Source organism: Lissotriton vulgaris, chromosome 7 (assembly GCF_964263255.1).
Source record: "Lissotriton vulgaris chromosome 7, aLisVul1.2, whole genome shotgun sequence".
NCBI lineage: Eukaryota > Metazoa > Chordata > Amphibia > Caudata > Salamandridae > Lissotriton > Lissotriton vulgaris.
Window position 1 is genome coordinate 1,661,624,796 of NC_141695.1, and position 26,734 is coordinate 1,661,651,529.

The 26,734-nt window shown below is 45.6% G+C and overlaps 1 protein-coding gene across 1 annotated transcript in view; it reads right to left on the reverse strand.

Moving 5' to 3' along the window:
* SYCP2 (synaptonemal complex protein 2) overlaps positions 1–26,734 on the reverse strand; it is a 3,993,018-nt gene that overhangs the window by 3,285,981 nt on the left and 680,303 nt on the right. The window contains exon 12 of the mRNA XM_086932653.1: positions 2,186–2,231. Coding sequence (XP_086788779.1) covers positions 2,186–2,231 — 46 coding nt within the window. The remainder of the gene's footprint in view (positions 1–2,185; positions 2,232–26,734) is intronic.

The window sequence follows — 26,734 nt, forward strand, 5'->3', positions numbered from 1 at the left end:
CCCTTAGGGATATGTTGTGTAATACGCTTATCCCTACGCCCCAGAGATTTAACCCTGCACAAGGGTTTTTCGTCTGCGGTAAATGTAAAGCGTGCAGGTATAGTTGTAATGTCAAAGAAGTGAAGTTGTCAACGCACTGCAAACCTTTTAAAATTCTGAGAACTTTCTCTTGTTTAACTGAATACGCAGTGTATGCATTCAAATGCCCCTGCAATAAGTTATACATAGGGAGCACCATCCCCCCGTTAAGAAGAGGGTTCTTGAACACCTACGGGCAATTAAAAATCTGGATAAGCAATATCCAGTAGCTAGGCATTTTGCCAGCCATCACAGCAGCAAAAACTGCCTCATATCCTTCTGTGTGCTAGACCATGTGCCCAAAAGAGAGAGAGGAGGCAATCGCCTACAGGATCTATGAAGGCTAGAGTCCCGCCTGATCATTAAATACCACACACTAAAGCCTGAAGGCCATAATTGTGACCAAGCTTTATCTGTACATTTAGGCTAGCATCTGTTGAGCCTTTGCAGTCTGCATGAATTGATTAATGAATATGAGTGCTTCACCCTCTAGATTTTAAACTTTTAAGTGTTTAGGTAATTGGTATGAGTTATGAATCACGTAAGGATGGAATTGTCACTCACTTTGTTTATTTTTTCACTTTATTGCAGGTCCCACTTGTAGTTATATAGGAGAGTTTGAGAGACAGCATGGAATGACATTCACAGTATGGTGGAAGACTGAATTATGTAATTAGTTTAACTAGCGTGTGCACTGAGACATTGGCCCACAGGGGCGGGACAATGGTGAATTAACCAAATCATATAGCCCACTCGGGCTTGATACGAATGATAGTACCAAGGTTGGTACAGATCAAATGGACATTTGAACTGAAAGGATTGATTTTGCTTATCTTTGCCCCCTGAAACACGAGCAGTGTGCTGAGTATTGTCCATGCCATAGCTTTATTAAGCCCACTGGGGCGCGATCTTTGAAGGTGTTATGGTGTAAAGACTGCAGGGCAAACCTAAGTTTCATTCTTTCATTTATTTAAAATGCTCAAACGTATTTAAAGTGATTGTATGTGCAATGTAAGCACCGCTTTAATATGGTTAAGAATATTAATGACACAGTGTTTCAATAACATGAAGTATTTGTTCTTAAACGGTGCATTTCACCACACCTTAAAATTCAGCTACAAATCTGTCTTTTAGCTCCTTAACGTAGGTGGGAGTCTGTTGTTTATTTCATTTCCATGGTGATGTGTCACATGTCAGTGATTATTTAAACTTTATTGAACTTGTTACTAGCACCCGTGAACAAGGAGTCTTGAGCTCCGAAACGCGACTGGGAGGTTGCTGCGAATAAACAGCGCTTTTCAAAAGGAAGTTGGCCTGGACCTCGTTTTGTTACGGCAGTTGTGTTTAAAACGAGAATCGGGTGGATATATATATATATATATATATATATATATATATATATATATATATATATATATATATATATATATATATATGTGTGTGTGTGAGTGTGTTTTCATATATAAATTCTATATATTTTCCGGGATCCCCGCGCATGGGCGGGAATATTCAAGTGCTTATGACTACTATTGATGAGCATCCCCTGGAAGAGAACCGGATTTTCCTCCTCCACCAAAGAAACATAGGAAAATGTGTGGTATCCAGAGTAACTGCACAAGGCACCTGAGGTTCTGCTGCCAACATGGCTCTATCTGCCATGGGAGGCCAATTTACATACGTGACAACTAAAGATGTACCCAAAAGTGGCCCTGCGTTATCAGTACATTCAATATCTGCCTTCCTATAATGGTAGGGAACCCTTGTGTGCTGGAAAGAAAGTACTGTTTTGAAATGGCACTACACAGTGGCATTAGAAGGTAGAAAACACAGATTTCCTTTCGCTGAACAGAAACAGCGCCCATCCATTTTCATAAGTAATGTAAACAAGTTCAACTGTAAAACTTGATGATTTTCAGTGCAGAGAATAAATGAAATTCAAAAAATCTCATTAACATCTGTTATCTTCTCAAAAACGTTATCAATCCTACACAGCCTACTGATTCACACAATCCTGTTTATCCAGACACACCAATAAATGCAAATAATTGTGGAGCTAGGTTTATTACTTTTTTGGACTTATTTATATAACTGTCAATACATTTCTTACCTCATATGTTTCAAGGAATGCAGATAAACAAGGGTATGTGAAAACTCTGAAAAAAACAGTTGTAATATTAAATAATTTTGCATTACCATACAACCATCCATCATTAAAAGGTATACATTAGACACAATTGGTGACTTGCTGTACACAAGGAGCGTAGTCATGTGCTTTATTTCACTTTTCGCAGAGGTCTCAACATTTTGTGCCATCACAAGCTAAAGGTTACCTTACCAATAGCAACGTTTTTTCAGCCTGATATCATTTATCAACCCAGCCCTTTTTGCAGGGTCACCCTAGATTTTTGCTTTCCTCAGTCTTCCTTTAACCTAACCAGGTTTTCTGGCTTTTAGGACTATATGCATCTTTCCCCTGCTAACCTGTGGTAAAGTGCTTGTACTCTCTTCCTCAAACATGGTAAAATTGGCATAAACCTGATTGGTACATTTAATTTACTTGTAAGTCTCCAGAAACTGACTAGATCTCCGAGGCTCTGCCGGGAGCTACAACGCTGTCGAGGCGCGGCGCAACTTCGTTTTTAAACTTACAAGACTGCTTTTAAGATTACCGTGCCTTCATTCTGCAGGGGCACAGGGTCAGAGCTGATTTGCATATCGCCATTGTCTAACCCAGGGTGGTGTGGAGTGCAAAAAAACGATGGATTTGGGCCCAGATCTTTGGACTGGGATGAGTGTGTGACATTGATCCACATTCGGTCCATCACCTGTTGTATTTGCATATTCCGCTTTAAGTGCGCTGGGGATGCCCAGACGTGGGTCCCAGGCACTCCACACCACTGGAGTCAAGCTAGCCGGGCTGATGAGAGGTGTTACCTCGAAACCGGTCCGGTCCTCGGATGCTTGATTCCGTTCTGGGAAGGACATGGCTTTTGTAGTTCGGATTGGACTGTTCCCATGGGGCACAGGGTCAGAGCTGATTTGCATATCGCCATTGTCTAACCCAGGGTGGTGTGGAGTGCAAAAAAACGATGGATTTGGGCCCAGATCTTTGGACTGGGATGAGTGTGTGACATTGATCCACATTCGGTCCATCACCTGTTGTATTTGCATATTCCGCTTTAAGTGCGCTGGGGATGCCCAGACGTGGGTCCCAGGCACTCCACACCACTGGAGTCAAGCTAGCCGGGCTGATGAGAGGTGTTACCTCGAAACCGGTCCGGTCCTCGGATGCTTGATTCCGTTCTGGGAAGGACATGGCTTTTGTAGTTCGGACTGGACTGTTCCCATGGGGCACAGGGTCAGAGCTGATTTGCATATCGCCATTGTCTAACCCAGGGTGGTGTGGAGTGCAAAAAAACGATGGATTTGGGCCCAGATCTTTGGACTGGGATGAGTGTGTGACATTGATCCACATTCGGTCCATCACCTGTTGTATTTGCATATTCCGCTTTAAGTGCGCTGGGGATGCCCAGACGTGGGTCCCAGGCACTCCACACCACTGGAGTCAAGCTAGCCGGGCTGATGAGAGGTGTTACCTCGAAACCGGTCCGGTCCTCGGATGCTTGATTCCGTTCTGGGAAGGACATGGCTTTTGTAGTTCGGACTGGACTGTTCCCATGGGGCACAGGGTCAGAGCTGATTTGCATATCGCCATTGTCTAACCCAGGGTGGTGTGGAGTGCAAAAAAACGATGGATTTGGGCCCAGATCTTTGGACTGGGATGAGTGTGTGACATTGATCCACATTCGGTCCATCACCTGTTGTATTTGCATATTCCGCTTTAAGTGCGCTGGGGATGCCCAGACGTGGGTCCCAGGCACTCCACACCACTGGAGTCAAGCTAGCCGGGCTGATGAGAGGTGTTACCTCGAAACCGGTCCGGTCCTCGGATGCTTGATTCCGTTCTGGGAAGGACATGGCTTTTGTAGTTCGGACTGGACTGTTCCCATGGGGCACAGGGTCAGAGCTGATTTGCATATCGCCATTGTCTAACCCAGGGTGGTGTGGAGTGCAAAAAAACGATGGATTTGGGCCCAGATCTTTGGACTGGGATGAGTGTGTGACATTGATCCACATTCGGTCCATCACCTGTTGTATTTGCATATTCCGCTTTAAGTGCGCTGGGGATGCCCAGACGTGGGTCCCAGGCACTCCACACCACTGGAGTCAAGCTAGCCGGGCTGATGAGAGGTGTTACCTCGAAACCGGTCCGGTCCTCGGATGCTTGATTCCGTTCTGGGAAGGACATGGCTTTTGTAGTTCGGACTGGACTGTTCCCATGGGGCACAGGGTCAGAGCTGATTTGCATATCGCCATTGTCTAACCCAGGGTGGTGTGGAGTGCAAAAAAACGATGGATTTGGGCCCAGATCTTTGGACTGGGATGAGTGTGTGACATTGATCCACATTCGGTCCATCACCTGTTGTATTTGCATATTCCGCTTTAAGTGCGCTGGGGATGCCCAGACGTGGGTCCCAGGCACTCCACACCACTGGAGTCAAGCTAGCCGGGCTGATGAGAGGTGTTACCTCGAAACCGGTCCGGTCCTCGGATGCTTGATTCCGTTCTGGGAAGGACATGGCTTTTGTAGTTCGGACTGGACTGTTCCCATGGGGCACAGGGTCAGAGCTGATTTGCATATCGCCATTGTCTAACCCAGGGTGGTGTGGAGTGCAAAAAAACGATGGATTTGGGCCCAGATCTTTGGACTGGGATGAGTGTGTGACATTGATCCACATTCGGTCTATCACCTGTTGTATTTGCATATTCCGCTTTAAGTGCGCTGGGGATGCCCAGACGTGGGTCCCAGGCACTCCACACCACTGGAGTCAAGCTAGCCGGGCTGATGAGAGGTGTTACCTCGAAACCGGTCCGGTCCTCGGATGCTTGATTCCGTTCTGGGAAGGACATGGCTTTTGTAGTTCGGACTGGACTGTTCCCATGGGGCACAGGGTCAGAGCTGATTTGCATATCGCCATTGTCTAACCCAGGGTGGTGTGGAGTGCAAAAAAACGATGGATTTGGGCCCAGATCTTTGGACTGGGATGAGTGTGTGACATTGATCCACATTCGGTCCATCACCTGTTGTATTTGCATATTCTTCATTCTGCAGGGGCTGCGCTCTGGACATCGCGCACCCCTTCACGCCTCTTGACTCCCCTGCCTGCCGCCGCCAGAGCGCCCCACGCTGATTGTTCCCTCACTCTCTGACGGGCAGGTCACGAGGGCGGGGACGGGCGTGGCCACCATCTCGGGCTGCTCTGTGGTTGGCGGGGCAGCTCCTCTGTCCCTCCCCCCTGGCAATCTTCTTCAGCTGGGCGAGTCCCACCCCAGAAACTGACTAGATCTCCCGAGGCTCTGCCGGGAGCTACAACGCTGCCGAGGCGCGGCGCAACTTCGTTTTTAAACTTACAAGACTGCTTTTAAGATTACCGTGCCTTCATTCTGCAGGGGCTGCACTCTGGACATCGCGCACCCCTTCACGCCTCTTGACTCCCCTGCCTGCCGCCGCCAGAGCGCCCCACGCTGATCGTTCCCTCACCCTCTGACGGGCAGGTCACGAGGGCGGGGACGGGCGTGGCCACCATCTCGGGCTGCTCTGAGGTTGGCGGGGCAGCTCCTCTGTCCCTCCACCCCTGCCACGCCCCATTTCAAACTCCTCCCCCATGTGTCCCTATATTACAACTTCCCCTTACAGACGGCGCAGCGGGCGGGCGCAGCGGGCGCGACGAAGGCGCGCCGAAGTTGCGCCTAAGTTAAGCCCGTCTGCGCCCGTCCGCGGCCGACCGGGGCTAGGGGCACATCACCCTGCACCCCTTCTCAACTTCACAGTCTACAGGGCCCGTGGGTTCTACCTCCCTCTATTCACTCCCGGATCTCCCTACTGAATCTATCCCCGGTTTCTCACTGCTCCTGTCCAACTGCCTCTCTCACTCCCGTCCCTCCCCCCAATGACGAACCCCATACTGACCCGTTCAGGACTCTTAAGGCTTACTATTTGAATACCAGATCGGCAGTGGCTCATTCACATGAACTATCTGTGCTGTTAGATCTCCAGGCACCGGATCTCCTCTTTTTAACGGAGACATGGTTCTGTGATGACTCCCTACCTACGCTGCTAGCCACTTTGCCTGCTCCTTACTACGCCCTCCGAGCGGATCGCTCTTCTGGCAGAGCGGGGGGCGGCGTAGCAGTCATTGCCCGATCTGACCTTCCATTTCAACTGCTCTCTCTCCCCGATATTGCTACCACTGAGTATCTCGCTATCCGTACAACGTCCACTTCCCCCCCTCTCACCTGTATGCTCATCTATCGTCCTCCTCAGTCACCTCTACGCTTTCTCCCTGATTTCCAGGGGGTACTAGCCACCCTCGCCGTTAATAATTCCTCCGTGTTACTACTGGGTGATTTTAATTTCTGGCCCTCTGACCCTGCAGAGTGTCTATCTTCCAGAGAGGTCTCAGACACACTTTTATCTCTTAATTTTGTCTCCCATGTTTCTTCCCCAACTCACGTCAAGGGCCATGTCCTGGACCAGATCTGGTCCTTGAACTGCCCTGTTGACTCTCTCTCTATTTCTCCCTGCACTTGGTCCGACCACCACCTGCTTTCCTTTTTTCTTCCTCTCAGTTCTACACTTAGGGTCCCCCTTCCTAAAAATGTTTGGGTCCGCTCGTGGAGCAGAGTTGACCCGACGAACTTGTCTGCCCTTTTAAGTGCTTCTTCCCCCGCTCTTCACGGTCTGTCCACCTTGGCTCAGGCTAACACCATTGAACAGTGGCTCTCTTCCGCCAGCGAGTCTATCGCTCCTTTGAAGCGATTGACTTCCAAACGGGAGAAAGATGCCAATCGGTGGTTTACTGATGACTTGAAATCTATCAAGTTATCGGTTCGCCGCGCTGAGAGGGCCTGGAGGAGAAATTATTGTTCCATCCTAAGAGCCGACTTTACCACTCTATTAGCCCAATATAAGAATGCTATTCTGGCCGCTAAAACAGCCTATTTCTCCTCCAAGATCCTCACAGCCGAGAACCAATCCAGGGAAATCTTCTCGATTGTTCATAACCTAGCCTTTTCAGACCGTACCTCCCTTAAGCCCTCCCCCTCCTAGGCCCTTTGTCACTCTTTGAACAGTTTTTTTATTGATAAGATCGTCACCATTAAAGCCAACATCCCGCCACCTTCCCCTTCTTTTGTTGACCCCCAGTGCCCTCTCCCGCAAGGTCAATTAAATACTCTTCCCCCCTTGACTAAGGAAACCTTTACTTCACTAATCCCCCTTGTAAAATCTGGCTCTCCTCTTGATACTTGTCCCGCTCATATACTTCGTCACATTTACACCACCTGCCCTGATCCCCCCCTTTACTTTCTTAACAGCTCCCTTTCTCAGGGAGTTGTTTCGAACCCTTTGAAATCTGCTATTATTTTACCTATCTTAAAGAAGCCTGGCGCGGACCCTTCGATCCCTGCCAATTATCGCCCCATCTCTCTCCTACCATTTTTGGCTAAGGTGCTCGAGCGCCATGTCACCAGGTCTCTGAGCACCTTCGTGGAAGAGAATGGGGTATTGGCTTCCCGTCAGGCTGGCTTTCGCCCCGCACACTCTACGGAGTCCGTAGTCCTTTCGGTCCTCGACAACCTCAGGGAGGGGAGGGACACCAATCAATTCCAGGCATTAGTCCTCCTCGATCTCTCTGCCGCCTTTGACACGGTGGATCACACCATCTTACTCTCCCGTGTCGCGGCGGCAGGGATCGGGGGTACGGCCCTGGTTTGGTTGTCCTCCTTCCTGAGGGACCGCACCCAAGCGGGTCGCCTGGGTGACTTCTCTGCGGACTTCCGGAAGGTCCAGTGCGGGGTCCCCCAAGGTTCCTCCCTTTCACCTCTTTTGTTCAACCTTTACATTTCTCCCCTTATTTTTTCTTTAGAACAAATGGGGGTCACCGTATATAACTATGCGGATGATCTCCAACTTGTTTTCAACCTCTCTTCATCTTCTGCCTCTATTTCTAACTTCCAGTCTATTATGATTTTTATCCGGGACTGGATGGATTTCAACCACCTGAAACTCAACCCCGACAAGACCGAACTGGTGTTGACGGGTGGTTGCTCCAGTCCCTGGTCTTCACTTTTTTGGCCCCCTTCCCTCGGTCTCCCTCCGGTCCCCTCTACTTCGGTCAAAACGTTAGGCATCAAACTCAACTCTCACCTCACCCTTCACTCCCAGGTTAGCTCTGTGGTTTCTTCTTCTTTTCTTTCTCTCCGACCATCCGCAAGGTCTCTCGATTTTTTACCTTCGAGGCCTTGAAGCTGACCGTCCTGGCGATGGTCATCTCCCGCCTGGATTATGGCAACGCCCTATATGCAGGCATACCTGCATATAGTCTCAGGCGGTTGCAGATGATTCAAAACCAGGCGGCTCGGTTGGTCTTTAACCTTCCCAAATCCTCACACGTCACTCCCCTCCTGAAGACCTTACACTGGCTCCCGGTTCAGGAACGTGTCCAGTTCAAACTAGTGACCATCACCTACCAGGCTCGACTGGGCACGGCCCCTGCCTTCATTTCCTCAGAGATTGTCCCCTACCTTCCAGCTAGGGAGCTCCGATCCTCTTCCAAATTCCTGCTGACAGTTCCCCGGTTTCGTCGGAAAAAGTGGGGGGGGGGTCAAAATTCGCGACCCTTGCCCCAGCCCTCGGGAATTCATTACCCCTGGAGCTCAGATCCCTCACCTCATACTCCCAGTTTCGTAAGAAACTTAAAGCTTACTTTTTCAGTAAAATTTTTATGTAGCTCCTTTTCCCCTGTCCTCTACCCCCTGTCCCTTGTGGAGATCTGCCAGTAACAGCGCCATGAAACCGCTGGTGAAAGAGCGCTATATAAAACTTTTAAAACTCAAACTCAAACCCTAGTAAATCATACTACATGTACCCAGGGCCTGAAATTAAATGCAACTAGTAGGCAGCAGCTCTCATTGTGCCACCCACTAATGTAACCTTTTAAAAATATCTGGTCTGCCACTGCAGCTTGTAGTGCAGTTGTAAATTATCATTGCAACCTGGCAAAATAAATCTTTTTGCTAGACCTAAATCTTCCTGTTTAATTTAACTGTTATATCCCACATAAGGTACGCCCTATAGACTCAACAGAAATGGTGCATGGTATCTAAAAAGTAGGGCATGTATGTTTGAAGTTTTATATATCCTGGCAGTGAACAATTTCTGAAGTTGGCTGGCTTCCTAAACGGAGGCCAGCCATTGGATGAGAGGGTTTTTTTTTAGTTCTTTCGACTGACGTCATCCGTCACCCAGAACGCCAAAACACGCCCCTGAATCCGAAAATGGCCGTGTGTTTCTCCGAGGCATTTCTTCTTCGCCTCGGAGAAAGATGGTTGGCACGGCTGGTGGGCTGCCTCCTTAAGTACTGCGATGTGGGGCGCTTGTTCCTTTTTATATAGCCAATGGAGACGAAGCGGAATTGGTCGAAAGAGAACTGTGGAGGCTCTGACACCTACGCCATTATACATGCATGGATTGAATAAGTAGAGCCGGGGGTGAAACCTCACGAAGTGTTTTTTTTTTCAAAGTAAGAAGCTTTCGCTGGGTGTTTCGCTGTTCTGCGCGTTAGTTTGTGTGATTTAAACAAAAAGAACATGTTCTTGTGCCTGAGCAGCGTTCTGCGGTGGTTCTGTTGTTTGCGCCTAGCGCAGAGTGCAGACCCAGCAAGTACAGGTGCTAGTGTGAGGCGATAAGAAGACAAACACACAGAGTAGGCCTTACACGAGCTCAACGGCACCTGCGAGGGCGCCTCCTCTGCCAATGGTCGGCTGCTCTGGAGGCGCCGCTTCTAGGCGCTACGTGGTGGCAGGTGAAGCGTCAGGCCTCCAGAGGCGGGGAAGAAAGGGGAAGTTTCAGGGGATGGCAGGGAAAGACCCGCAAGCCCCTTGGACAGTGAGTGTGCCGGGAGAGAGCCCCCTCTTCTCCAGGGGCCTTCGGAGCCTCAGCCAAGTGCACCGCTGCTGGAGTGCATGTGATCCAGAGAAGCCCCTGCTCCGGTCTCACCCCTCTGCAGCCTCTTACTAGAGAGTGATGATGTCTTGGGGCAAGAAGGCTCTGTTCTAGCGGACCATCTGTCTCGTGCGCACTGGTTTCATGATGGAAAGATGCCTCACGCCCCCTGCGCCCGCCCGTCACGCCCTCCCCTCTCCTCACGGCCATGGGTCCCTCTTCCCTGGAAGAGAGGATGCTTGTGTGTAAAGCTGGCCAGGGCTGATAAGCGTGGACTAACGCCTTGCCTGGGCCGATAAGGACGCGCCTGCCATCCGAGCCAGGAGGGCAGAGACCTGGAAAAGGCAAGAGGAAGCGGTGTCGCAAATGCATTCACAAGAGGCACGTGCGCGGAGCAGCACTATGCAGCACTGAGCGCGGCCTGCCAGAGGACAAACGAGGGGATTCACTCCACGGGGATAGGAGCAGGGACGGCATACACAACTCTACTACTCGCTTCCCTACTACAGATAGCGCCAAAAAGCCCCACTCCCTGCTCCCCTTACTGACTGCAACCAGAGCACCATCAGCATCACTGCAAGCTTCCCTGACACACTGCAGGAACACCATCAGCATCACTGCAAGCTTCCCTGACACACTGCAGGAACACCATCAGCATCACTGCAAGCTTCCCTCACACACTGCAGGAACTCCATCAGCATCACTGCAAGCTTCCCTCACACACAGCAGGAATACCATCAGCATCACTGCAAGCTTCCCTCACACACTGCAGGTGAAGTAAAAGCAGCATAACCACAAGCTTCTCTCACTCACACACTACTGTAGCAGCATAAGCAGCATCACCGCAAGCTTCACTGACACACTTCTGGAACAGACAAGCAGCATCATTGCAAACTTAACCTGCACACTAATCGAACAGCTTAAGCAGAATCACCACAAGCTTCTCTCACACACTACTGGAACAGCACAAGCTTCCCTCACACACTACTGGAACAGCACAAGCAGCATCACCGTAAGCTTCACTCACACACTACTGGAACAGCACAAGCAGCATCACTGCAAGCTTCACTCACACACTACTGTAGCAGCACAAGCAGCATCACCGCAAGCTTCACTCACACACTTCTGGAACAGACAAGCAGCATCATTGCAAACTTAACCTACACACTATTCGAACAGCTCAAGCAGCATCACCACAAGCTTCTCTCACACACTACTGGAACAGCACAAGCTTCTATCACACACTACCGGACCAGCACAAGCTTCCCTCACACACTACTGGAACAGCACAAGCAGCATCACCGCAAGCTTCAAACACTACTGGAACAGCATAAACAGCATCACTGCAAGCTTCACTCACACACTACTGTAGGAGCACAAGCAGCATCTCCTCAAGCTTCACTCACACACTACTGGAACAGCACAAGCTTCACTCACACTACTGGAACAGCACAAGCTTCACTCACACTACTGGAACAGCACAAGCAGCAACACCGCAAGCTTCACTCACACACTACTGGAACAGCACAAGCATCATCATCGCAAGCTTCACTCACACATCTCTGGAACAGACAAGCAGCATCATTGCAAACTGAACCTACACACTAATCGAAAAGCTCAAGCAGCATCACCACAAGCTTCTCTCACACACTACTGGAACAGCACAAGCTTCCCTTGCACACTACTGGAACAGCACAAAAATCATCACCGCAAGCTTCACTCACACACTCACGGAACAGCACAAACAGCATCCCTCCAATCTTCACTCACCCACTTCTGGAACAGACAAGCAGCACCATTGCAAACTTAACCTACACACTAATCGAACAGCTCAAGCAGCATCACCACACGCTTCTCTCACACACTACTGGAACAGCACAAGCTTCACTCACACACTACTGAAACAGCACAAGCTTCCCTCACACACTACTTGAACAGCACAAGCAGCATTACTGCAAGCTTCACACACTACTGGAACAGCACAAGCAGCATCACTGCAAGCTTCACTCACACACTACTGTAGCAGCACAAGCAGCATCTCCTCAAGCTTCACTCACACACTTCTGGAACAGACAAGCAGCATCATTGCAAACTTAATCTACAAACTAATCGAACAGCTCAAGCAGCATCACCACATGTTTCTCTCACACACTACTGGAACAGCACAAGCTTCACTCACCCACTTCTGGAACAGACAAGCAGCATCATTGCAAACTTAACCTACACACTAATCGAACAGCTCCAGCAGCATCACCACACGCTTCTCTCACACACTACTGGAACAGCACAAGCTTCAGTCACACACTACTGGAACAGCACAAGCTTCCCTCACACACTACTGGAACAGCACAAGCATCATCACTGCAAGCTTCACTCAAACACTTCTGGAACAGACAAGCAGCATCATTGCAAACTGAACCTACACACTACTCAAAAAGCTCAAGCAGCATCACCACAAGCTTCTCTCACACACTACTGGAACAGCACAAGCTTCCCTTACACACTACTGGAACAGCACAGAAATCATCACCGCAAGCTTCACTCACACACTCACAGAACAGCACAAACAGCATCACTCCAATCTTCACTCACCCACTTCTGGAACAGACAAGCAGCATCATTGCAAACTTAACCTACACACTAATGGAACAGCTCAAGGGGCATCACCACAAGCTTCTCTCACACACTACTGGAACAGCACAAGCTTCACTCACACACACTAATGGAACAGCACAAGCAGCATCACCGCAAGCTTCACTCACACACTACTGGAACACCACAAGCAGCATCACCGTAAGCTTCACTCACACACTACTGGAACAGCACAAGCTTCACTCACACATTACTGGAACATCACAAGCAGCATCACCGCAAGCTTCACTCACACACTACTGGAACAGCACAAAGTACTGATTGTAATTCGGTCAGAGATTCCTTCATCAGTTTGTGCCTTAGACCTTCACCCATGTGTGCGTCTGCTATTAATAACTTTCTCCGATTCATGTTTGGAATTACCCTATCCCCCACTCCAGGGATTTGAGCAAAAGGAACGGAGTTTGCATCAATTACATATGTATAATTGAGTGGATAGTTCACAGGTAATGCTGCACAGTTGCCTTTTTAAGACGTTTTTACTGCCAGCATGGTTTCCCCGTCTATGTATTTCTCTGAACGCTTTTTTGTGGCTACGGAAGCCGGTTTAGTTGCTTCCGCTGTGGCTGTATTAGCCAATGAATTCCCTGCAATGTGAACCCCATCACGTTGATGACTCAGAGTGTGTATCATGTGAGTCTTTTGTAGTTCTTTCTGTAAAAGAACTACTTGTTTCCAAAGCATTTTATGCTTGATTGTGGCACCTGTGTCATCCTTATAATCATTTTGAACCCAGCTCTGCAAATCATTATTGTAAGAATTGACGCAAAAATGCAAATCGCACACGATTAGTGTCGGGAATTCACGTTCAGCATTTTCAAGCGCCATCTTTAAAGATCTGATTTCAGCTCGCTGAGCCGAAACATTTTCTCAGTGATTCAGTTTTTGTTATTTTCGGTCTGAATTTACCGCAGAGCCAGCGACCTTTAACAATCGCGCAGGCTGCGTCGTAGGATTTATCTTCTACATTGTAATGCTGTACAAATCTATCTGTATAGATTATACAGGATTACTGTTCTAGAGGGAGAATTTCGATTGGCAGAGGAAATTCTTTTTCATATTTTAAATCATTCAGTTTTTTCATGTGCGGGGCGAAATAGTATTTCACGTCTTCTGCAGCAAGAGCATTTTCACACTGTATCCATTTCGGATCCAGTGACACTGTAGGCAGGTTTACTGGGCTGAATAGTGCCTAGAAGGCGGATTCTGCTGTGAGAACAGTGATCCTTTTTCCTTGTGCTAGTGCTTGTTCTTTCGCTATAGCAGTTTGCACTGCCTTCACAGTATTTACTGTGAGACTGAATGTTTTTTCTGTTTGTGTGTACAAATGTGATTTGTAAGCCATTGGTACCGTTTCTCCCTCATTAGAGGTCAGGTACGTGAATCTGCATCTTCCTGGGATGACCCGGATTACAAGGTTGCGTGTATTGTCACGTGTTTATAATTTTGTTTTTGCTAACATGTCTGTTTGCAGTGATCTCAAAATTTCCGTGTGTTTTTGAGTCCAGTTGATTGGTTTAAAATCAGGTTTAATTAATTCGTAGAGAGGTTCAATCTTCTCTGCGTAGTTTAGAATGTAAGTCCTTCCGAAATTCAGGAAGCCTAGAATCGATTGTAAGTTCTTCCGCATTTTTGGTGCTTGGAGTACAGCGCATTTCTCTAAGAAGTTGTCCGCTAGGCTTTTTCCTTCACTTGATAATACGTATCCTAAAAATAAGACTGTTAGATGGGCAATTCTCGATTTTTTAAAGTTGAATTTGTAACCCTCTGCTGCGAACCCAAGTATATGTTATGTTATGTTAAATAAATTTATTAAGCGCGACTAACACCATTAGGTTTCTTGGCGCTTTTGCTGAGGGAGCAAAGAAAGAGCGTGAAATAACAACTAATTATAAGACTCAGTGAAAAGGAAAGTTTTAAGAAGGGATCTGAACCTGGAGTACGGAGAAGACAGCCTAAGAGGAAGAGGTAGGGAGTTCCAAAAGGATGGGGCTAGGAATGAGAACCTAAGGCCGCCATGTTTCTTCCTCTTGAATCTGGGAACTGATAGCAAGGCCATCTGATATGATTATGGTGTTCACCCTTTTCAAGTGAGTATCCAAGTCGTCGTCTGTGAGATAGATGTCATCGACATAAGATAATGCCTCATCATCATATATTTGTAGTAACTCTGTTACTCTGGCGGAGAATAGTCCTGGGCTGTTCTTGAATCCCTGTGGGAGCCTACAGAAATTTTTCTGTGACCCCATTATTGAGAAAGCGGTTAAGTACCTGCTTTCTGGTGCAATATTTTGGCAAAAGAACCCATTAGCTATGTCTAATGACGTTTTGCACTTTTTGCGAACTATGTTATTCAATAGTGGTGCACAATGCGAATTTTGTACTGCAAATGTTTTGCAACATGAGTTAAGGGGTCTGTAGTCCAAGACTAGACGATACGACTCGTCCGGTTTGGAGACAGGAAACAAAGGATTGTTCATTTGAGAGGTGCATGTTTCAATTACCCCTTGGTATTCAATTTGATCTAAAATCTCCCTGACCTGTTTTTTAGCTTCTTGCGTAATTGGGTACTGGCTTTGTGTAGTCGGTTTACTTTTTAACTGGATTTTGTGAGAAGGAGAGTCCTCACCCCATCCTACATGATTTTTATGTAATGCTGGTGCTTGGGCTACTGCCCATTTCCTTGCATATACATATTTAGTGTGAATTGGAATGTGATTTGAGAAGGCAGGCATAATCATTTCTTCGCCATGAGGGCACTCCCTGACAAACTCTGGGGGCCAATCTTTCTCGGCTAACAGGAGGTCATAGCCTTTTGAGAGGTTATCCCAAAATAGATCCCTTATTTTTCTAGTCTTATCTCCCTCTATACGCAGTGTTATTTCGTATATCTTATGAGGTTCGCCAACTCTGGTGTCTACAAGTTCTACCTGAATGTATTCATTCGTGTCCACTGTCTACAGATGACTCATCAGGATCTTGCGAGGTATGCTAATCTCTGCTGCACTGTCTAGAATTGTCTGAGCCCACTATCCGTTTTTCAGCTGTGTCCTCAGTATTCTCGGCATGTTCGATTACTCTAATACTGGCTACATTCTTCCTTGGGAATTGTAATTTTTTACTTTGAGCAGGTTCCTTGTCTTTGGACTTGGTGTGCTCTTCCCTTGGATCTGACCATCCTCTTCTTTCTGATTTCTGCGAAAAAGATCGAGAGGGACGTGTATCAATACTTTGATATCTATCAGGCTTTTTCAAGTTATCCCTATTTCTAAGGTTATATCTTTTCTCAGAGTGCTCCCTCTGGGGAGAATGGTGTTCTCGAGTCGGAGTTCTTTCCCTCCGCCAAGGAAACCTTTCTCTGGACTGGAAAACTTTTTCTTTGGGAGTGGACTGTTTATTTCCATCCCAGCTCTTTTTATGAGTGTTTAGATTATTTTTAATAAATAATTTTTCAGGATTTTCGAGTAGTTGGGGTTTTACAGGTTTCCAACCCAAACTATCTCTACCTAGTAATTCATAGCATTTTTCTATAATTCTGGCAAGCTCAATTGGTTGATCTGTTATATCTGTTTCTTTCAATTTCTGGCGGATCGCCACAGATGCTGCTTCTCTTTTTATGTTGGCTAGTAATATAGCCGAGACCTGCTTGAAGTCTTTCAGTAATTTCATACCAAGAGTTAAAGCAGGTTCTGGACCGTATTCATTCTGAATTTGTTTCAGCACATCCGGTATTACCGCCATGGACGGAACACCATGTGTTTTTGTGTAAATGGAAGCAAAGACTGTACCCCAAGTGTCACAGTCCTCCACATGTGGTGCGACCCCCCATTGGAAGGCAGATAGTCAGAATTCTGTGTTTATCAATAGGTGTAGTATTCGGAAATACTGCCTCTATTTGAGTAATTTTCTGTGCTAACCAGAAAGGAATTTGTTCCTGTTTTGCGGGAGTTTTTCCAAGTCATGATTGTATGTTCTGTGGTGTAATTTTATTTGTGTTCCCCTGATGAGGGGTCAGCTGTGGAACATTAACAGCTGTTTGGACTGTTGCAGTCCGCATTACGTATTGGACTAACTGTCTATGTATTTTAATCAGTAATTTTAGCTGTGCTAAAAGTTCTTCTCTTGACATTTTATCAATGTCTGGATGTGGTGTGTAGCTGCCTAGAACCGGCCATGTTGCTCCTGGTCTACCTAGTGGACCGAGCCTGGTGATGTGATCATTATGTTTTAGGGCGCCTTTAAAACAGAGCAGGTGCTCTTGGTATTTTAATGGGATTTCAATCTCCTCGAAAGGAGCGTACTCTTCCGGTGGTTCCTCTATTTTGTAAAAGTGAAACTCATGTGTTGTAGCGTTTGCCGCTGGAAAGTTTATCCAAGAATAGAATACCTCTGTCTGCCGATACTCGTGGGCCTCTATCACGAAAATGACGGTACCACCTCCTGATGTCAGTCCGTTTTCTATAAGTTTTGAAGTTATAGATTTTCTTATGTTTGCCGGGATGATAATCGCCCCCGGTTCATTAATCCCTGTAACAACAGGATCCTGCTGATTCGCGTCTACCGCGACTTCATTGGTTCCGTTGTTATTGCCATTATTTGACATTGTATTAATGAAAGTTTGCAGAACAGGTTTCCATGGAAACAAAGATTAGGTGCACAATGTTTTGGAACACTGTAGCCTTCAACGTTGACTAAACCAGAAACTTTACATAGGAATCTCTTCCTACTAAGTTCCGGCGGATTTTAACCTTTCACCCACTCCAGACGTCTATTGGAGTATTTACGGGAGAAAGGGTCTGTGTGAAAAAGCATGACTGAGTTACTCTAACGTCTTGCGTTAGTTTTATCGCCTTACCAAACGTTGGGCGCCATGTAGTGTAGTTCCTATTTTCCTTATAGGCCCTGCGCATTGGAATAACATAAACAGCAGTGTAGACGTAGGACTGCGGTCTTCTAGGTCTCTACTGACTATGTTAGACTTAATTTAGGTTTGCGCCAGCTAGCTCAGAGGTCACTGGAAACTTTCTTGACTGAATAGGAAGTGATCAGCTTCCCTGGCTCAGACAAGAAGGGATTCAGCTTCCGACAACCGCATTAACATGACAACTTTGCTCCTCAGAATAAGAGTCAATCTCTAGAGTCGTGTGAAACAATAGACAGCTATTTCACTCAGTCAGTTGTGCAGTTTCACTTTCACCAGGATGCAGAGAATAGAGAGACGGGCGTTTTCAATAAAAGATATTATTTATTGAGCAGTCTTCCTTCTCATGCAAGAGAAATGAATTGCCACAATTGCAAGACTTGTTATTATGAAAAGTGCGTACAGTAAAAGGAGTATTACGAAATATTACTGTAAAAGCATTGATATGGTTTCTTAGCCATAAGATAGTTAAAATGAATAAAATATAAACATTCATATATACATTGGCTAACGACTTCAACTGGTGCTTCTAACTACGCCTACCCCAGTGTACCTGACCTAAGCCTAATACAAGGGAGGGAGTAAGTAGCAGTTTAAGTTAAGTTGATTTTGCCAAGAGTTTGTTTCAAGAATTCTCTCTAAGGGTTTAGTCAGCACCGTACCTCTGAAGTAGAATGCGGGAGGTCTGGTATCTCCTCACAGGACCCGATATCCCAGTCACCCGCAAGGGTAGGCTGGAAACGCCGGAGCTGGATTTTCTCGGCAGGAGAAAAGACAGCGTCTTCCTCAGCGCGTCAAGGAGGAGGGGCAGCGTCCGTGGGCTTCTCGCATCTGCTGGGCTCTGCAAGGGGACAGCTGATCTTCTCCAGTATTCACCACCACTGTGTGCTTGCTTAAGGCAACGTTGGTATATTTATACCTGAAGGGTGCCGAGTTTGACGTAAGCTTTTGGACATAAGACGTCAATAAAGATGTCACTAAGAACTGGTCGTTCTTACTTTGCTCGCAGGAGTTCTATTACTAATCAAAACAAAGCAAGCAGGGCTTTCCCAGGTTGCTGGGGGTTTGAGATGTCGAAAGAACTCGGTGTGCTATCTAGGAATCTAAGGAAGTGGCTTCTGCTGTGTCATGCACTGTCATGAACTGCAGAGACAAGTTACTGAAATATGGCTCTGATCGTTATGCCATTATAGGGATATGTATTGATTATAGTCGTATAGGGGCATGAGGTCACAATATTGATTGGGGTCCTAGATAAAACACAACAATGTCATCCCCAACTTTGTAGGGAGGGACAATCTTACTTAGGTTTCTAGTATCATAGGATCTATCTTTATCCTTAGGGATATTGCTGCCACCAGTGGGTTCTAACCCACCTAACTTTTGCTCTCTTGCAAGAGCAAGACTCTCTTTGGCTAGGGCAAGTTCTTGCCTCTCAATCCTCAGATTGACTTCTCTCATTCTGGCCTGATGTTCTCTTCTCTAAGTTGAAGTCATTCTCCTGAGAACATCTGACCCTTTTGAGACTCTGGAGTGCTGAGATTCCCTGGACAGTGATTTCCTCCTTCTGTGCTCAGAGTTAAGCCTGCTTGGGGGTCTGTATGGGGCTATGCCCCCTCCAGCCCCATGTAGGCTTAGGTTGGCCTGGCTAAGTATTCCCACTTGGACCTGGCCATCATCATCCTCATCTACTTCCTCCACTTCACTATCCTCAATTAGATTGTGATCAGGGGAATCTTCTGCTGACGGCTGACCCTCATCTGCATTGCCTGTAGGACCTGTGCTAGAGGCTTTCTTAGCATCATATTCTTCCATGAGCTCTATCAGGTGCTTGAGGGTAGGGTTTGAACCCTGTTTTAACCTCCTAGATGTGCACAAATGCCTCAAATCTTGGAAGGCTAGGGTATCATATCTGGAAGGTATCCTTAAAGGATCTGCCTCCACTGGGAGAGATCCACTTGGTTCTGCTCTCAGAGACATGATCTAGTGAGGTGTGGTGTGTGCACCTACCTACACTAAGTGTTACCTACTAAACCTCTCTAGGAGTTGTAATCAGGGTGTGCTAGGCCCTTTGCTCTACAACAACTAAGTTCAGTAGAACTTAAGTATTTAAGACTTGATTTATATGTACCTCTAGGTACCTTAATGTGATCTTTCAAATTATATCTCAAGATATTATGGTAAAACAATCAGCAAGCTCTTATGCCAACCACTGCACACCAATGTGTGAAGTTGGCCTGATATGTGATGTCCACTATTCTAGTGGGCACCCTGTATCAGTCAAAACGACCCTTATGGTGATGGTTGTAAAGTCAAGCTTATAGACCAGCTATCCTAGTGGTAGCATGGACAAAGCAGTCTTAGGCCAATAATAATAATAATAATAATAATAATAATGACATTTGTAGAGCGCATGGAAAAATACGCCATCTCGGCGTGTCCCCGCGCTAAAAAAGAGAGGCATAAACTCATAAGGGGGGGAGTGGACAGAGCGAGGCAAAAAAGAGCAGTGGTAGGCTATAAGGAAAAAAGAAAAGTTTTGAGTTTTCGTCGGAAAATATTTTCTGAAGGCTCTAGGCGGAGATGGATTGGAAGTTTGTTCCATGCTGTGGCTGCCGTCACTCTGAAGGACCGGCCTCCCATTTTTTCTCTCCTGTAGCGGTGGGTCACAAGGGTGCCTGTATCGCTAGATCTTAGTGATCTGCGTGGTTCGTATCTGGTAACCAGACCTGACAGATATCCGGGGGCTTTGTTCCAGATAATCTGATGGCATATGAGGAGTGCTTTGTATTTTATTCTTTTAATCACTGGGAGCCAGTGGAGGGCATCCAGGGTGGCTTTAGAGTTAGCCCTTCGTGGGAGTCTAAGCACTAGGCGAGCTGAAGCATTTTGCAGTACCTGCAGTCGTCCTATGCTTTTACTAGAAGCTCCCAAGAGCAGGACATTTCCGTAATCGAGGCGTGAAGTGATTAACCCCTTGAATACCAAATGAAAGGACCCACACAAGGTATATATTAAATATATACGTATTTATTACTAACACAACCCCTCTGCACTCTTTATGAGGTCAGAGTTTGAGATACAGTACAAGTGACTCAATAAGCATACTATAAGTTGCAAAAATACAATTCTGCCCTGGGGGCCTCACGAACCATATACTAAGTAAGTGGTATAAGAACCACTTCAGGAAAGGTGAGTAGGCCTAAGAAATCGCTGGGGCTACACTGAACAACCAAAGGTTAGGAAGTAGGAGTCCCACAGGATGCGTGTGCGGTGTCTAAACACTCACGCAGGTTCTCATAGACTTTCAATGGGAACGTAAAGTTTACAAAGTAGCTGATTTCGGGCACTTCCGGATGGACTACGGGAAAACCCAGGTAAACTAGGACACTTGGATAGTTATTACCCACGGGAGCACAGGAGTACTCAAGTTACCTCACCCAGGGAAGCCGGGTGCATAGGTGTTCTTTCGTGTCGCGTTTCGTCGTCGAATCCTATGGAGAGCTGCACAAAGATGCTGCAGGCGACCAGGAGAAAGATGTCTGGATGGATCCAAGGGTGGATCGAAGCAGTGAAGAACCTGAAAGCAGAGGGGACAGATTCTGGGTCACTAGCCAGTGACCGGGAAGGAACGAAGAAGGAACCAGGCGATGTAGAGATGCAAACAGGTGAAGAAGTGAAGCATGTCTCTGCAGCCACGTGGACCAGGGGGCATCGACGACGACCAGGAGCTGGATACGGACTATCCCACGAAGGATCTCGCTGTTGGCGGTGTCGGCTTCCGGATTGGAGTCAACAAGCCTTGGCCAAGGCAACCCACGCAGGAAGGGAAGATCGGCTTCTGTTCAGACCAGCAAGGTTTGGGGAGCTTCCCCTTTACAGTAAAGCAGGAGCAATCCCAGAGCAGCCAGGCAAGCGGTCTTGATTCAAAAGGATGTCTTCAGGAGGGCCACTAGCCAACGGGCTAGCAACCGCGAAGACGCGTTGAGGAGAAATGCAGGAGCAGGCCCCACTCGGCACTCGTGGAGTGTGGAGGGCTGAGCTTCGGTGCACTTACCGCACGAGGTTGGGGCTTCTCAAGTCCCAATGCACCACTTTGAGGAAGCCTCAGAAGCTGCACAGTTAGCAAAAAGCAGGTACTGCAAATAGTCCGGTCCCACGTCTCTCGTATCCGCCACCAGTCTCAGCTTTGCTGTGGATGTGGGTCGAAGTGAGAGAAGTCTGGAAGTCCAGAGGCTGCGTCGCTAAGTCTTCGGGTTCCGGCGGGAGCGTCGACAAAGCAAACAGGCAAGTCACTGATGGTGCCTGTTTGCACAGGGTGGTCACTCCTTGACCACAAGGGAGATTCTTCAGTCTTCTAGTTGCAGTAGAATGTCGAAGGTCCAGAGTTTCGTTTCAGAGTTTCATTTCAGGATAATCTAATGTCTCTAGACACAGCTCCTAGCTTTATACTAATCTAAGGGGCTGGATTACCTGCTAGGTTCCTCCTATGGGTGGAACGTGGGAAGGGGGTGGTTACACCCCTTTCTCTTTGTCCAGTTTCGCGCCAGAGCTGGGGCTGGAGTGCACCAGCAACTGGTTTGAACCGGGCTATGCATAGAGCACCTTGTGTGCCCCAGGCAGTGTCTCATTTCATTCAACCCACCTTGTCCAGGCCTCCCCTGCCGGAGTTTCGTCCAGCAACAGGAGGTCAGACTCGTGGCTGTGGCAGCAGCATTCATTTTGTGATGCTGAGGCTCTGTTTAACTTTAACCGGGCAAAGCTACAACTACATGTCTTCTCCCTCTAGAAAGGTGGAATGCTACCCCCGCCGCCAGGACTGACGGGGGGTAGTATTCCAAAGCGTATGACACCTTACTCAACATGTTTTGATAAAGCCAAACCAAAGTTAGCATTAACCGCGGGGATTATAATGCCCTTAAGAGTATATGGTATGGCTATATCATAGAAAAGCTATAAGGACATGGTTCCGAAAGCTGCAGACATGCTCAGCTCATGCTAGAGCACCATTTCACATAAAACCAAGCACTCTGCCTTCAGGATTGTTAAGGCCTGCCATAGGAGTGACTTATAGGTATATATGTGTCTATATATAATGGTAGATATAGGAATACTATACCTAAGCAAGGGGTGATTACACGACCTTGCCCCAGCTGAGTGATCAGCAGTTGTGTCAGTTTGGATGGCCAACATGATGGGTGGAGGGGTTGCACTCCTGCTTGTCCATGTTCTCCCTGAATTCAACTCCAGATATTTTCATTACTATTTAACTTTTGGCGTGCTCAACGGAAACGTGCTCAGCCCAATCGTCACGTATTAATCTAAGTCACATCCTAAATGGAACACCACTAGGTCCCAAACCGATGTCACAGCCGTGTACTGCATTCAGCAGTCAATATTTTCTGAACCTTTTAACATTTTAACATTTCTTGAATACTGTTCTCTTTTTAATCCTGTAGTTCACCACTTTTTTGTGCGCAATTACACTGATCCAATCCACACGCAAGGAAAAGAGGCCATTTTCCAGATTTCTTATGTTTAAGATGGGCCTTCCGAACCTTCTTCAAAAACACGTAATAAAGCCAAGTTAATAAAAAGCAGTTTATTCAAACCCAATGCATTTCAAGCCAACCAGGCTCTTCGTCAGGGGTAACTGCAAATTACAATATACATCAGTATTAATATGACATCCATTTTATCATGAACAGTTTATTCTGTGTCTCTTACTGTCATTTGTTCGTTTTATTTAATCATGCACTATGTTAATGTCTCCCCGAATATTTACTTTTAGATGACCGGCAGTGTAGGACTGCATTGTTTTGGAGTAAGGAGGATAACAGACTTTTTAATACCATGAAGGATCGCTAGCAGGTATGTGAGAAACCTCCTAGAAAATAGGAGCGCACTAATATAGTGGAGGTGGGTTAAAACGGGAGAGTTCTGATAGAATAGCTAGTTACAAGGGAAGGAAGGAGATTATGTGAGCATTTTGAAAATCACAAGCACACACGAACGAACGTGCAGTTGTATTAAGGGTGAGGAGGGAGAAGACAAGTGCACTAAAGGGAAGCCGTAGCATTGATATTGGTGGAGCAAGTGAGCATGTGTTTTGGGAAGTTAAATATGCCGGTCATCTAAAAGTAAATATTCGGGGGTGAGCAACATGTAATGAGCGCGTTTGGAAAAACGAGGGAGACATTAACATAGTCCATGATTAAATAAAACGAACAAATGACAGTAAGAGACACAGAATAAACTGTTCATGATAAAATGGATGTCATATTAATACTGATGTATATTGTAATTTACAGTTACCCCTGACGAAGAGCCTGGTTGGCTTGAAATGCATTGGGTTTGAATAAACTGCTTTTTATGAACTTGGCTTTATTACGTGTTTTTGAAGAAGGTTCGGAAGGCCCATCTTAAACATAAGAAATCTGGAAAATGGCCTCTTTTCCTTGCGTGTGGATTGGATTTGTGTAATTGCGCACAAAAAAGTGGTGAACTAAATGATTAAAAAGAGAACAGTTTTCAAGAAATGTTAAAATGTTAAAAGGTTCAGAAAATATTGAATGCTAAATGCAGTACACGGCTCTGACATCGGTTTGGGACCTAGTGGCGTTCCCTTTAGGATGTGACTTAGTTTGGATGGCCAGCCAGGGGTGGCATAATACATGCTGCAGCCCCTGGTAGGCCTTGAATGCACCTATGCCCTGGGTACCTATGGTACACTATACAGGGGCTCATAAGGTGACCCAATATCCAATTGGAGATGTACCTAAAATACATGAAGTCCATTTTACAGTGAGAGTAGATAGCCTGGGGCCCTGATTAGCAGGATCCCAGGTCAACTAAGTCGGAAACCAGCTAAACACTAGGCAAAAAGTAGGGGTAACCATATAGTCAGATATCCACCTTCCTACACCATCCAGAATAACTTGCAGCAGGGATTGGAACATCAGTGAGTATAGGATCCCTTCATCCCTCAACACTTTTTTAACTTCCAAAAAGGAAGCATCCCGCCTCTGAACCTCCAAGGAGTAATCCGGGAAAAGGGACACTTTACTGTTTTGGACCAGGTATGACCCTCCAGAGCCTTTTGATGTATTTTCTTTAATGTCTGTTTTTTGTCACTAGTTCCAGGTATGGAGCATTTTCCAACCACATTTGGCGATCATAACTACCCACAACTCCAATGGCATTGGCTGCTCTTATTGTCATTGCTGCCATAGAAGAGACTCTCTTGCAAATGCATCCATTCTGCATCCTTTTCCAGGTGGGGCAGTGTAATGTGTATTGGGATTTCTGCCTCTCTTTTGTGAACCCTGCATTGCAACATAATCTGCTTTGGCATAATTAGGAAAACACACTGGTGAGTTTTCCGGCTCGTTGTATGTTTTTATCTAGTCTGGGCACCAAGGGTGCCACAGCAGCTGGTGTCAGCTTCAATTTAACACTCCCCTGCCATAGGTGCTGAATTACGGCCATCTTTCTAGTGGATTTTCAGGCTGTATCTTTAAAGTTGTAGAGTAAGCAATCATTCATTCCAACAACAACTGGTCAATCAACTCATTTGGCAGCCCTTTTCACTAATGATCCGGTGGTGATACCACTGGAGGGTAAACAGACAAAATATCGACTTCAAAAAATCGAATGGACAAAATATCGACTTCAAAATATAGAATGGATAAAATATTGAATGGACAGAATATAGTCATCAAAAATATCGTTTTTAAGGTAAGTAAAAATATAGAAAGTCAAAATATCAAAGTATATAATATAGGTTATTAAAATGATCGAATTTTTAATATTATCGAATTTATTATAGTGTTTTTTATGTTATATGTGTGAAAAGTGTGTATTTATGTTATAATTTATTTTAATTAAGTAATTTTATGTTATTTAATTTTTGCGTAATTTAATTCTGTAGTGGGTTGTGGGTTTATAGGGGAATAGGCTGGGAAGTAATTTAATTATAATTAATTAAATATGTAAATTTATTTATTGGTATTTATTTTGAACTATTTGTTAATTAATTTTTATTTGGTAATTAATTAAATTTGTATTGCCAATTAATTGTATTTAATTGATTAATTGATAATTATGTTAATATTACTAATTTATTTTCTGTAGCGGGTTGTGGGTTTATAGGGGAATAGGGTGGGAATTATTTAAATATAATTAATTAAATATGTACATTTAGTTATTGGTATTTTGAATTCATTGTCAATTAATTTTTATTTGGTAATTAATTCAATTTTTATTGCCTATTAATTTTATTTAATTGATAATTATGTTAATTTTACTAATTTATTTTCTGTAGCGGGTTGTGGGTTTATAGGGGAATAGGGTGGGAAGTAATGTAATTGTAATTAATTAAATAATTTAATTTATTTATTTGTATTTACTTTGAATTAATTGTTAAATAATTTTTAATTGCTAATTATTAATTATTAATTTGTAATTAATTTGTATTAATAGTTAACTAATTGTAATAATTATTTTTAATTTGTATTTTTAATTGATTAATTATTATATTATATTAAATTGGTAAATACTTTTAATTAATTTTTATATATAGTGTTTTAAAATAATATATGAAGTATTTACTTTCCCTGCTGTTCCACTCACTGGAGTGGGAATAGTAATTTATACCCCTATGCTATCCAACGCTTTCCCTACAGTTGCACTCACTGGAGTGGTAATAGTAATTTTTATCCCTACGCTATCCAACACTTTCCCTACTTTTGCACTCACTGGAGTGGGAATAGTAATTATTACCCCTACGCTATCCAACGCTTTCCCTACTGTTGCACTCACTGGAGTGGTAATAGTAATTTTTACCCCTACGCTATCCAACGCTTTCCCTACTTTTGCACTCACTGGAGTGGGAATAGTAATTTTTACCCCTTCGCTATCCAACGCTTTCCCTACTGTTGCACTCTTTGGAGTGGGAATAGTAATTTTTACCCCTACGCTATCCAACGCTTTCCCCACTGTTGCACTCACTGGAGTGG